Below are 12,707 nucleotides of genomic sequence, written 5' to 3'. Positions count from 1 at the left end.
CCTCTCTCTCATCTCCTTCCTCTCTCTCCTCTCCTTCCTCTCTCTCCTCTCCTTCCTCTCTCTCTCTCCTCTCCTTCCTCTCTCTCCTCTCCTTCCTCTCTCTCTCTCCTCTCCTTCCTCTCTCTCATCTCCTTCCTCTCTCTCCTCTCCTTCCTCTCTCTCCTTTCCTCTCTTCTTCCTCTCTGTCTCTCTGTCTCTCTCTCTCTCTCTCTCTCTCTCTCTCTCTCTCTCTCTCTCTCTCTCTCTCTCTCTCTCTCTCTCACTCTCTCTCTCTCTCTCTCTCTCTCTGTGTTGAGTTTTTTGCAGCTAACTCATATACTGTAGCGTCAATTCTGCACTTAAATCAAACGGTCTCCGAGGTGTTAGCTGCGTGTGATGTATTGGATTTATTTAAAGAGACTTTTCAGATTGATGCTGGAGAAGAAAAAAAAAGCTGTTTCACTCAAGTGGACCAAGAACCATCTGGATGTCAGAAGAAAAAAGTGCAGCATTTCAAAGCTATTTAGAAAATCACGCCCTAAGTGAAGTGCTGTCGTGCACAGTAAGATTAATTTGACGCATTCAAAGCCAAACACACACACATATGCTTGCATTTAAAATGTTGCTGTTTACAGTGGAATGAATGAAAGCTGTGTGTTGGTCACTCCATTAGCAAAAAAATCTGTTTTCTTTTAGTTAAATGTGCAGAAAATAAAAATACAGCATCTCTACACTCTCTGTATAATTGTATTATTTTAGGAAGGGATAAAAAGCTCTCTTCCACATGCTGGTAAAACACAATACCCAAGTTTCAATAGTACTGTAAAGGAGGATTGGAAAGGAAACTGTTGGTGGCTTTTCTAGCTTCAACGTGACTTTAAGTTTAATTTAATAAAAATGATGGTTGTTTTATTGAAGAGGGATATTAATAAAACACCTTAAAACATTATAATGCTACACTGATGACATCATTTCCTTTTCTATGTTTTTTTTTTTTTTTAGGTAAGATGTGGCGTCGGAGGTCGGTGGTCCAGGCCTCTCAGGGTGACGGCCGCCCTGCCCCCTTCAGATGGAGCAGTGGAAGCCCTGCCCTGTCCGTCCATGCTACCGCTGGCAGTACAGCCCCTGGTCTGAGTGTCGGGTGGAGGTATGTTAATAAATCATAGCACTATACCGTAATCTAGGGGGGCATTAAATATTGATAACTGTATCGACCTGTTCTTGTCAGCTAGGAGAAATGCTACTTTGACAGGTCTTTCGGCTCCGTCGAGATCAATACGAACAAGAATTTGAGCCAAAAAGTGGATTTTTTGGAAGGCAGAAATCTGAATCTGAGCAATGGGCAAAAAATAATGGAGCCTAAAGTATTGATAACAGCCCCATCAAATCCCTGCCCATAGAGTTATTTAGTGGGGAGACAGTAAAAATCAATCTAATACAGTTTTAATACTAATACATTCCTATAAACCAATACCATTGCCAAGAAATGTGTCTTCCTTACACCCCATTTCTCATTGTGCTAGACGAGCAGGGCAGATTTGTGAAAGAAGCATTTGCTGTGTGTCATAAAGCAAACTTTACAAGCCCGGTTGTTGTTTTTATAGGAAGGCAGGGAGACGAGCCACCGCCTATACAGTTCATTAAGATCATTTGTTCCTCTCAATTAACTTTATCAAGTGTCCAATAATCTCAGCCTCCTCGAATGAGAGAGACAAAGTGGAAGAGACAGAGAGAGAGAGAGAGAGAGAGAGAGAGAGAGAGAGAGAGAGAGAGAGAGAGAGAGAGAGAGAGAGAGAGAGAGAGAGAGAGAGAGAGAGAGAGAGAGAGAGAGAGAGAGAGAGAGAGAGAGAGAGAGAGACGACACTTCCTAACTACATTTAATGTCATGTTAGGTCAGCTGGTCCCATTAAAAACTGCATGTAAGCACAACTCACTGTGAACGGAGGAAGGAATGGAGGGAGGAAGGAAGGAAGAAGGAAGGAAAGGAGGGAGGAAGGGAGGATAGAAAAGAAGGGAAAGAAAGGGAAGGAAAGGAGGGAGGGAGGAAGGAATGGAGGAAAAGGAAGAAGGAAGGAAAGGAGGAACAAAGGGAAAGGAAAGGAAAGAAAGTAAGGAATAAGGGAGGAAGAAAGAAGGAAGGAAAGGAGGGAGGAAGGAAGGAAGGGAGGAAAAGGAAGAAGGAAGGAAAGGAGCGAGGAAGGGAGGATAGGAAAGAAGGAAAGAAAGGAAGGAGGAAGGGAGGAAGGAAGAAGGAAGGAAAGGAGCGAGGAGGAAGGAAGGAAGGGAAAGGAAAGGAAAGAAAGGAAGGAAGGGAAATGAAAGGAAAGAAAGGAAGGAAGGAGGGAGGAAGGAAGGAAGGGAAAGGAAAGAAAGGAAGGAAAGGAGGGAGGAAGGAAGGAAGGGAAAGGAAAGGAAAGAAAGGAAGGAGGAAGGGAGGAAGGAAGAAGGAAGGAAAGGAGGGAGGAAGGAAGGAAGGGAGGAAAAGGAAGAAGGAAGGAAGGAAGGAAGGAAGGAAGGAAGGAAGAAGGAAGGAAAGGAGCGAGGAAGGAAGGAAGGGAAAGAAGGAAAGAAAGGAGGAACGAAGGGAAAGGAAAGGAAAGAAAGTAAGGAAGAAAGAAGGAAAGGAGGGAGGAAGGTAGGAAGGGAGGAAAAGGAAGAAGTAAGGAAGGAAAGGAGGGAGGAAGGAAGGAAGGAAAATGAAAGGAAAGAAAGGAAGGAGGAAGGGAGGAAGGAAGGAAGAAGGAAGGAAGGAAGGAAGGGAGGAAAAGGAAGAAGGAAGGAAAGGAGGGAGGAAGTAATGAGTAATGAGTATTTATGGCAGAAACATGCTTTATAAATGATGATTTCAGTATTTACTAATGTGCTTATCAATGATGAATAAAAATGTTTTAACTGTGTTTATAAACTACATACTAATGTGTGGTAATGTCAGAAACATGCATTGTAAATGATGAATTGCGTATTTATTAATGCTTAACTAATGCTATATATTATAAAGTGTTAGGAAGGGTTCTCATTGAAGTGAATGGGGAACCTTTGACTGATACTGTAGAGTAGTATTTACCCACAGCCTGTTAACATTTGTGGAGTTTACAGAATATCAGCATCCTTTAAAACTCTCTCCTCATCTTCATCTGCTCCGTGGTGATTTATATTAATTTAATAATGAAGATCAATGGAGGATAGCTGCTTTTACCTTCATTACTTTTAACTTCATAAAAGTTTGGGGGGGCGACAGCGTTGTGTGCATCAGTCTTTAAAGTCTAAGTCTTTAAACTTTAAAGAGTATGTGTCATTAATATTTCATGCTGTTAATGTTTATATGCACTTTGTAAAAGGCAGCACACATTAATAGCATTAATATATACTTTCAGCTACTTTAAATGTCTTCAGTTTTAACCCTTTAAACAGGCAGCGTGCACCAGGAGACTCTTTAAGGAGCATGATTGGTTAAGGTGGTTGTTTTAATTGTATATGAGCCTTTAATTGGTAGAATTGAAGCTTGTTGTAGGTTTATACTTTGATAGAAATGATAAAAAATCAGTTTAGAAACTAGTATGTGTGATATTAATGAGCAGAATGTATCACTTTACTATGTTAAATAACACATTTAAGTGTTTTTTACCATTATGACCATTTTATACCTTAATAAGGGCAAAGCTTCCTGGTGGAGATACAACTCATAAAATCCAAAATATATTAAAAATATGAAGGAAATGTTTTACTTTAGGTGCAAATGACATAACTAGTGACATCACATTAGGATTTTTTACATCTCATTTTCCACTCCTGCCTGTTTAACCCTCCTGTTGTGCTCAGGTCAAGGAAGGAAGGAAGGACGGAAGGAAATGAGGAAGGAACGAAGGAAGGGAGGAAAGAGGAAGGAAGGAAGTGGGGAAAGAAGGAAATGAGGAAGGAACAAAGGAAGGGAGGAAAGGAGGAAAGAAGGAAGGAAGGAAGGCAGGGAGGAAAAGAGGGAGGAAGGAAGGAAGGATGGAAGGAAGTGAGAAAAAAGCAAATGAGGAAGGAAGGAAGGAAGTAACGAAGGAAGGAAGGAAGGAAGGAGGAAAAGAGGAAGGAAGTAAGGAGAGGAAAGAAGGAATGAGGAAGGAAGGAAGGAAGGAGGAAAAGAGGAAGGAAGTAAGGAGAGAAGGAAGAAAGTGTGGAACAGTCAAAAGAGATGGGGTCAATTTGAATCGGGAGCACAAACAGGAGGGTTAAGGGTTAACTAAAATGAAGCAGTTTTATCATGGTGACTGTTGGTTCATCATCCTCCTCCTTCCCCTCCTCCTCCTTCTTCTTCTCCTCTCCTTCTTCTTCTGTGGTGTTCCTATCCTGTCAGGGTGTGGTGTGCGGACACGGCATGCGCTACCGAAACCTTTCCTGCTTCGTGTCGGACGAGTCAAACAGCGGCGAGAGCAGTCTGGTGGACGAGGGAGCTGTGCAGCAGCCTGGAGTTATCTGTCGATGGAGACAAACAGATCAGTCTGAAAGAGGCCTGCACTCTTCCCTGCCCAGGTAATAACTCATTATTCTTCCTTCCTTCCTTCCTTCCTTCCTTCCTTCCTTCCTTCCTTCCTTCCTTCCTTCCTTCCTTCCTTCCTTCCTTCCTTCCTTCCTTCCTTTCTTCCTTCCTTCTGTCCTTCCTCCCTCCTACCTCCCTCTCTTTCTTCTTGTCTCCTTCTTTCCTCCCTCCCTCCTACCTTCTTTCCTTCCTTACTTCTTTCCTCCGTCGTTCCTTCCTTCCTTCCTTCCTTCCTTCCTTCTTTCCTGTGTCCTTCTTTCCTTCCTTCCTCCCTCCCTCCTACCTTCTTTCCTCCCTCTCTCCCTCCCTCCTACCTTCCTTCTTTACTTACTTCTTTCCTCCATCCTTCCTTCCTTCCTTCCTTCCATCTGTGCTTCCTCTCTCCTTCTCCCTTTCTTCCTTCCTTCTGTCCTTCCTCCCTCCTACCTTCCTCTCTTTCTTATTCTCTCCTTCTTTCCTCCCTCCCTCCTACCTTCTTTCCTTCCTTACTTCTTTCCTCCTTCGTTCCTTCCTTCCTTCCTCCCTCCCTCCTACCTTCTTTCCTCCCTCTCTCCCTCCTACCTTCCTTTTTTACTTACTTCTTTCCTCCATCCTTCCTTCCTACCTTCCTTATATCCTTCCTTCCTCCCTCCCTCCTACCTTCTTTCCTCACTCCCTCCCTCCCTCCTACCTTCCTTCTTTACTTACTTCTTTCCTCCATCCTTCCTTCCTACCTTCCTTATTTCCTTTCCTCCCTTCCTTCCGTCCGTCCTCCATCCCCCTTTCTTCCTTCTGTCGTTCCTTCCTTTCTCTCTTCTTCCTTCCTTTCTCCCTCCCTCGCCTTCCTTCCTTGACTCGAACACAACAGGAGGGTTAACAACCTGAATGCCAATATGTGTGTGTGTGTGTGTGTGTGTGTGTGTGTGTGTGTCTCCCCTCTGAGATGATTCAATTAACACTACAATGCGATACACTGAGTTTTAAAAGCCCCTTTAATACAATTCGATTCAGCCGCAATCTGTATTGGATAATTTTACTATTTTAAATTAAGTGTGACTAAAATAAATTATTCCCGCAATTATTTCAAATGCTGAATCTCCAGAAAATGATGTCGTCTGCCACACCAACAACAATTAAGTGAGGCTGTGATACTAAAATTACTAATATGATGCTTCATTTGGGCTCAAGTCTCTGTAAATAAAACAGCCTTTAATAACCAGGAGCAGCCAGGGGTCACTCAGAAGTAGCATTAGCCGCTAACGCTAGTCTTTCTCGACTTCACTGTCAGCACATGTGACCATCTTTTTAAATTAGTTAAAGTAGGTTTCAGCTGCCAGTGCTTTATTTTATGATACACTTTTATAGGAAATAGGAAATCATTCCTCCTGTTTATACTGGCTAGTATAAGAGAGCCCTTCAGAGAGTGCTTTCAGTGTAAGTGACGGGAGATAAAACCCACAACCTTCCTTCGGGGCAAAAAATGTATTTAAACGTTTATTTGAAGCTAATATGAAGCTTCATCTATCCAAAGTGAAGGCTGAAGCTTCATATTATCTTCAAATAAACTTTCAAATACTTTTTTTTCCCCCTCTTCAAATTTCATGCTGAATTTAGGTTGGATCTGTGGTGTTGATGTTGCAGCCAAATCTCTCTCAGAACTGATTCATCTTTACAGCCACCGTCTACAGGTTAATATAACAATGTGCTCACCAGCATTACTGAGTGAGAGAATAACAGCAAAGCAAAGTAGTTGGGAGCGCTCTGAAGAAAGGTACGAGTGAAACAATCCATTACGACTCTATTGTGCTTTGTAGAGACACAGCAGTTTGATTTATAGCACAAAGCAGCGACTAAAAATACTTCTGTTAAAGGGTAGATTTTATTATCTCTAACCAATAGCACTCAGTATATATATTCATGACCTTTAAAGTCAGAGGTAGGGGCTCACCTGAATGCTGTATAAAGATATATGATGATAATAATAAATGGTTTACATTAAGAGGAGATGCTTTGTGTAACTTTTATGCAAGTTAATTTCCTTGTAGGTACTAGTACTTCACTTCCTGTAGTAACTCAGACAGCCTCTCCTCTGCTGTGCATGTGTGTAGTCTTAATCATGATAAATATTCCACTCTACTCTACATCAGACGTCACTAATAGGCAGACCGCAGTCCAGACCCAGACCTGTAACTGCTGAAATATTGAGGATTGTTCAATTTTGTCAGAGCGTTTCAATTTTAATGGCTCAGCTTCTCCAGGTATTACGGTAAAAGTGGAGCTGCCCTCACTAACTCACAGACTACTGTGCACAGCCAATCTTCTTACGTGATGCCAATGAGCCAAATCTGTGCATTTGGACACATGGAGAGACTTGGAGAACAGATAATATGTGTTGAGATGTTTTGTTATAAAGTTAAAAGATGTGAAATTAAGTTTATGGTTTAAGTTTAAAAGTAAAAAGGGATTCTTTTTTTTATTTAAGAAGCACAATCAAAAGCTTTCTGTAATGTACTTTTATTTTAAAATGTCATCAGCAACCAGCAGCAGTTTCTTTTCTTTTTCTTCTCACATTAAAAAAAAAAGTGTCATGTGGTTTTCACAAGTGCAGCAAGTCAGAACACAATCCCTCACACGCCTCCCACTGGAGATGCATGCTCGTCCAAGGCCAAGCCAGAGGCAGTGCTGCCAGGAGCAATATTCATGTTTATGTAGAATTGTACAAATTATGAGGACCACCTACTCTTCCTGTGAAATAAACCGAGAGGCAAATCCGAATGAAAAGCTGTGACCCCGACAATTCAATTTATTCCATTTGTGTAGTGAAGACACACAGAAGCAAAGTGATTAAAACACAGACAGAGATAAACTAACGGGGGAAAAAAAGGGGGTGCAATCAATAATCTGTGTTAGCGAGATAACAAAAACCCAAAGAGTTTATTAAAAAAAAAGTCAAGATGGCAAGCTCAGATAAAACTCTGAGTATCAGTCCTCACATTTGTAACTGACTAAGTGTATATTTCATCCATTTATTCAGAGTAGAGATTAAGAGGAGAACAGATTGAAGATGTATTTGTCAGTGATGATTACAGGCATGGCACGCTGTTCTTGGTATTCTCATCATAAAGCACTTTAATTTGGCATATTTCTAACACAAAGGCAATTCAGATTTACACATGTTCATTTTTTGATCATTCAAAATTTAAATTAATGAGAAAGGAGGAGGAGAAATAAATAGAAAAAGAATACAAGATTTAAGTGCAAGCACCAGTCAAGCTTTCTGATCTATTGCACAGAAATTATACAGTAAGAGTAGAAGATTTATCACACATATATAAAATTATCATATGGAGAAACTGTGGGTCACAGAAGTAGACAAAAGCAAGGTTTTCATTGCTGACCATGCAGCAACGATCAATTTTACCAGCTGAAATGACAACAGAGGAGTCTTAATCAGCTGTAGTTCGCTAGCTATTTAACATGAAGTCAGTGAGTTGGTTTTAAAACGCTGTCTCCTGCTGATTCTTTTAAAAGTAGAACCATGTAAATGCTAAATGGTAAATGGACTGTACTCATATAGCGCCTTTCTAGTCTTTGCGACCACTCAAAGCACTTTACATGACATGTCATATTACCCTTTCACACACATTTAATACACTGATGGCAGGGGCTACCACGCAGGGTGCCAACCTGCTCATCAGAGGAGTCTAACCATTCATTCACATTCATACACCGTTGGCGTAGCAACAGGAGCAATTTGGGGTTAAGTGTCTTGCCCAAGGACACATAGACATGTGGACTGGAGGAGCCGGGAATCGAATCACCAATCTTCCAATTGGAGGACGACCGCTCTACCTCCTGCCCACAGCCGCCCCATCACCATGTGAAAGGGTCTTGAATATGCAAAATCATACTTTCCTTTTTGTTTTATTTTGTTCCTTTTGAGGATGAGGGCTTGGTAGTCCAGTTTTCTCACATTTATTTCATCAATACAAGTTATCTGTGTGTGTGCACTTTGGTTAAGGTGGTGTTTCAGGTGGTGTGTCCTCTGAGGTTTAACTTTGTCACAGTAGCACTTAGTTTGTGCAGTAGCCAGTTTTTGCTCTCGAGTAGTCTGAGTGTGTTACTTTGCTTCCTGTTGTGCCATTTTGTAAAAACCTGCTAGCCCTGTGCCAAAGTTAGCTCCTGTGTCCAGTGAGTTGGCGCTTGAAGTTTTTGCTCCATTACTCATGGAGGACACAGCAGCAGTGTGGTCTTTCATTTAGAGTGGTGTGTTCGGGGGTTTTTTTGCTCATGCTGTGGCTGTTAAAGGAAAAATGGCTGGGGGAGGCTGAACCCTAGAATTTGTCAGACTGTCATTTAAAGCTTCTTTGTGCTTGTGAGCTAGCGACAAAAAAGCTGAGTGCTGCTTAAGCTAAAATGAAAAGCTGGTATGATCAGAAAGCTGAGAGCTGAGAGTTTTTACCCCATGTGATAAAGTGCTTGTTTTGTTACCCATCCTTGGCAGTCTACAGGCTCGCTTCAGTGGTCCATATGTGGTTTAAAAAAAACCTTGAAACCTTACCATGAGCATGGGGCTGAGCTTGGCCTGGATGGTGTAGCAGGCAGTTCTGCTCCTGGTGATTTTGGCAGTTCGTCTACGGAGCTGTCCAGTGCTGAAATTGGCAAATCTGTCTCTGCCTGTGTGGTGGTGCTGTCCGGTACAGACAGTGTGGTACCTGCTGTAACCTTGGTGGCAATGCCCACTGCAGGCGGTGAGGATGACATTGGTGTCCCCGTCTAAAGCAGTGGTGCAGGGGCGGTTGAAGAAGTCAGAAGTGTTCACTCAGCTTGATGCATGATGATGATACAACAGTTTTGCAACACGATATTGATGTGGGTGACTTACCACCTGTTAAGCACCATCAATATCATTTTAATCCTGAATAGTGTTGTTGTTTTAAGAGAGAGGTTGAGTTCATGCTTGTGTATGGGATTGCAGTACCCAGTTTGAGTGCATGGGGTTCTCTCTGTCTCTTAATGGACAAGTCGGACAAATCTGATCAGCTGCCCAGGATGGAGGATTGTGTGGACCATGTTGGCAATGCCTCGTTCGTAACTAAACTTGATTTGCTGAAAGGGCTCTGGCAAGTACCATTAACAGATCGTGCCAAGGAGATTTCAGCTTTTGTAACACTTGATGAATGTTTGTAGAGCAAGGTGTTAGCCTTTGGGATGCTTAATATCGTGGTGTCTGGTCTGTCTGGTGGTGAAGCCTTCTTGGATGAGGTAGTCAAAAGCACATCCGGCAGTTTAACAAGGTTTTTGAGCAGTTACACAAAACACATCTGAGACTTAACTTGGAAAAATGTGACTTTGGTTAGGTAACTGTGGCTCACCTGGGCAAAATAATAGACTGAGGTGAAGTGTGCCTGGTCCAGTCTGAAGTGGAGGTGATCCTCGCATTCTCTGTCTTTGCTTTCAGACATGACTTGCACTGCTTCCTTGGCATGACTGGTTACTATAACAGGGTCTGCAAAAACTTGTCGTCTGTCAAACTGGTCTGTTGAGCCCAAAAAATGGTTATGAGAGGACTGATAATTGCCAACATGCTTTCCAGCAGATTAAAGCTCTGATGACTGATGCTCTGGTGCAAGCTTTTATATTGATGAAGAATAGGGGGAACTGTGAAGACTGTTTAGAATAGCACTCGCCCCTGGGGTGTCGGTCAGAACACAATATGCAATACATCAAATTAGAATGACTACTAATAATTTAAATATGCTTTACTGGGTTAACAGTGATGATAATCTCAGTTCGGACACTGATAAAGTTACTAACATGAACAGCAATATTTATAACTAATAGTGTTTTAAATGGAAATGCTACTAACAGGAGGCATACAGTACCACCACTCACATCAATACTATTACTGCTAACATCAAAGACTTGCCGACCATGTGGCTGAGCCTCACTTTAATTACGCAGCAACATCTAAGAAACTTCTGTGTTTAGCAAATACAAACAGGATTATACAGCTACAAATACTGAGACACTGGGGGCAAAGTTATTGATCAAAGCTTATAAAGCAGAGTTTGAGGAGCGGGACCTCAGCTTAACCGCACCTCTTCTGGCTTCCTGTTGTCCTCGTGTTCTGTGACAGAACCTAGAAGCATCAACATTGCTTTAGCATATTCAGACAAAAATATCTCATACAGTACAAGACAATTTATTCAGTTACTCAGCTCATCGTGATCATGGACTTTATCTCAGCGTTTCCCTCGGACAATGAGCTTTTTCATAAGAAACCAGGACATCCAAATCCAAGGTTTTCATCAGCCCATGCCAACTGAGAAAGCCGAAAACTCTCTGTGCTCCAAAAACCACCCGTGAAGCAGGTAACCCGGTAGGTTCTGTCTCCTCTATGGCCTATATCCTGCCTGGTTCAACTCTTCTAAATATACAAGACTACAGTACATCTGATGAATCCTCCACTTTTCCCAGCCCACCTCCTCCACCAAGAAAGAAAGGACAAGACAAATTGAGCACTCTTCCCCCCCATCGTTGCAGTTCTCCAACTCCTTCGCCCGCAAGGATAACTCAAGTTCCACTATTTCCAGCAATCAGAAATGTCTGCTTCAGCTGGGGCATCTGGCACCAAGATGTCAGGCTCCTGTCACTGATCAGCTCCACCATCAATTTACATCAACTGAAGTCATCAGCACCAGCATTGCTAGCACCCAGCTTCCCCCTGCAGTCTGCACAACAGCTTGTTCATCCTTCATTAAACCTCTGGCTCCCATTACAACCCAATCCAGCCTCGCACACAACAACCAACTTCACCTTGCTTTCAGCTAATCCTCCCATGCATCACCCTAACTCCCTCGTCTCCCATCCTTCACCTGTTCCTGCCAATATACGTAAGCAGCTCTTAGACGATACTTATATAGATCTTGTACTCCTCTTTCCTTCCCTTCACCAACCTCCTGCCAACAGATTCCTAGAAGGACATGAAGAGTGCTTCCAACTGAAAGGGAGAACATCCTCCCGTTACAGAGAAATTACTCCCACAGATTTTGCATTTGCTTTTTCTCTTTACAGAGGCGTCCTTTGTTCTAATTTTCAAACCCACCACCAGGAACTTGATAACTATATGTCCATAATCCTCAATCTGGCCCTCCGTTTTTTTATCAGTACCACCTCGCCTTTGAAGCTGCAGCCCATGTCCAGCAACTCAACGAGGTCACTTATTGGGGCACACTGGACTAGAGATCTATTCATCATCTATCTATCTATATCATACTGTATCTTTGCTGCCTGCACAGCCCGGACTTGCTCTCTGTGTGGTGCATCATCACATCCAGCCTCCACCTGCTCCATTTCCACTAGAGTAAAAACACAACAAATCCATGTTGGGGCTTCAGCTCTACCACATACAGTATCAGCAGGCCCACCAGCAACACCAGCAACCATAATTCCTAAACTGGTTGCATCCACCCCTTCCACCATCATCTTGCCAAGGCTGTCACACTACTGTATATGCAACAACTTCAATGATGCTTGATATGCAGCATGAGACTTTCATGTTTGTAAAACAGCTGAGAAAAGCTATTTAAAAATCTGTTACGTCATCACAATGTAAAGTTTATGAGCTGAGCGGGAACTCGTGGGTGGGACCAGCAGGGGGAAAGACGACTGCACATATTCAGTGGTCTGCATAACATGGGGGAAAAAAACCCAGAGGCTAGAAAGAGGCTTTTTTTAGTGTACGTGCTAGTCGAGCAATTCTTATTGGAATGAATGGGCACCGTTTCTAATCCAGTAACCAGCTCTTATAATATATATATGACAAAGCCTCAAATGTTACCATAAACACTGGCATGGTAGCTTTTCACACCATCTAACATGTAGGGAGATCATAAGCTTGACAACCCTACTGTTTCTAGCTAAGCTATGATCGGACTGTTCAGTGGAGGAGTTTAATGAATAATTGACTTTGCTATGTTTATACACAGTGTTAAAGCCTTGTGTGATTTCTCTCACCCAAACTACACATACATAATTGTTAAGCAGACCCAGGTGAGGTGTGGAGTTAAAACCTAAAACAACAATGATGCCATGTTGCCATTTGGTTGATGCCTCCACCCAAAGCTTGTTAGTGCGCCATGTGTGAACACATTTTCAGCATGGGTAGCCCCAGCAAGCAGCAAACCCTCAAACCTGGCAGTGTTAGTGCACAACTGACCTG

The 12,707-nt window shown here is 42.5% G+C and overlaps 1 protein-coding gene across 1 annotated transcript in view; it reads left to right on the top strand.

The window, feature by feature from the left end:
* LOC128366644 (thrombospondin type-1 domain-containing protein 7A) overlaps positions 1–12,707 on the top strand; it is a 230,626-nt gene that overhangs the window by 178,613 nt on the left and 39,306 nt on the right. Inside the window, 4 exon segments of the mRNA XM_053327378.1 lie at positions 982–1,029; positions 1,032–1,126; positions 4,322–4,414; positions 4,416–4,497. Of these exon segments, the coding sequence (XP_053183353.1) occupies positions 982–1,029; positions 1,032–1,126; positions 4,322–4,414; positions 4,416–4,497 (318 nt within the window).

This window comes from Scomber japonicus, chromosome 10 (assembly GCF_027409825.1).
Source record: "Scomber japonicus isolate fScoJap1 chromosome 10, fScoJap1.pri, whole genome shotgun sequence".
NCBI lineage: Eukaryota > Metazoa > Chordata > Actinopteri > Scombriformes > Scombridae > Scomber > Scomber japonicus.
This window is presented reverse-complemented; position numbering and strand designations above follow the sequence as displayed.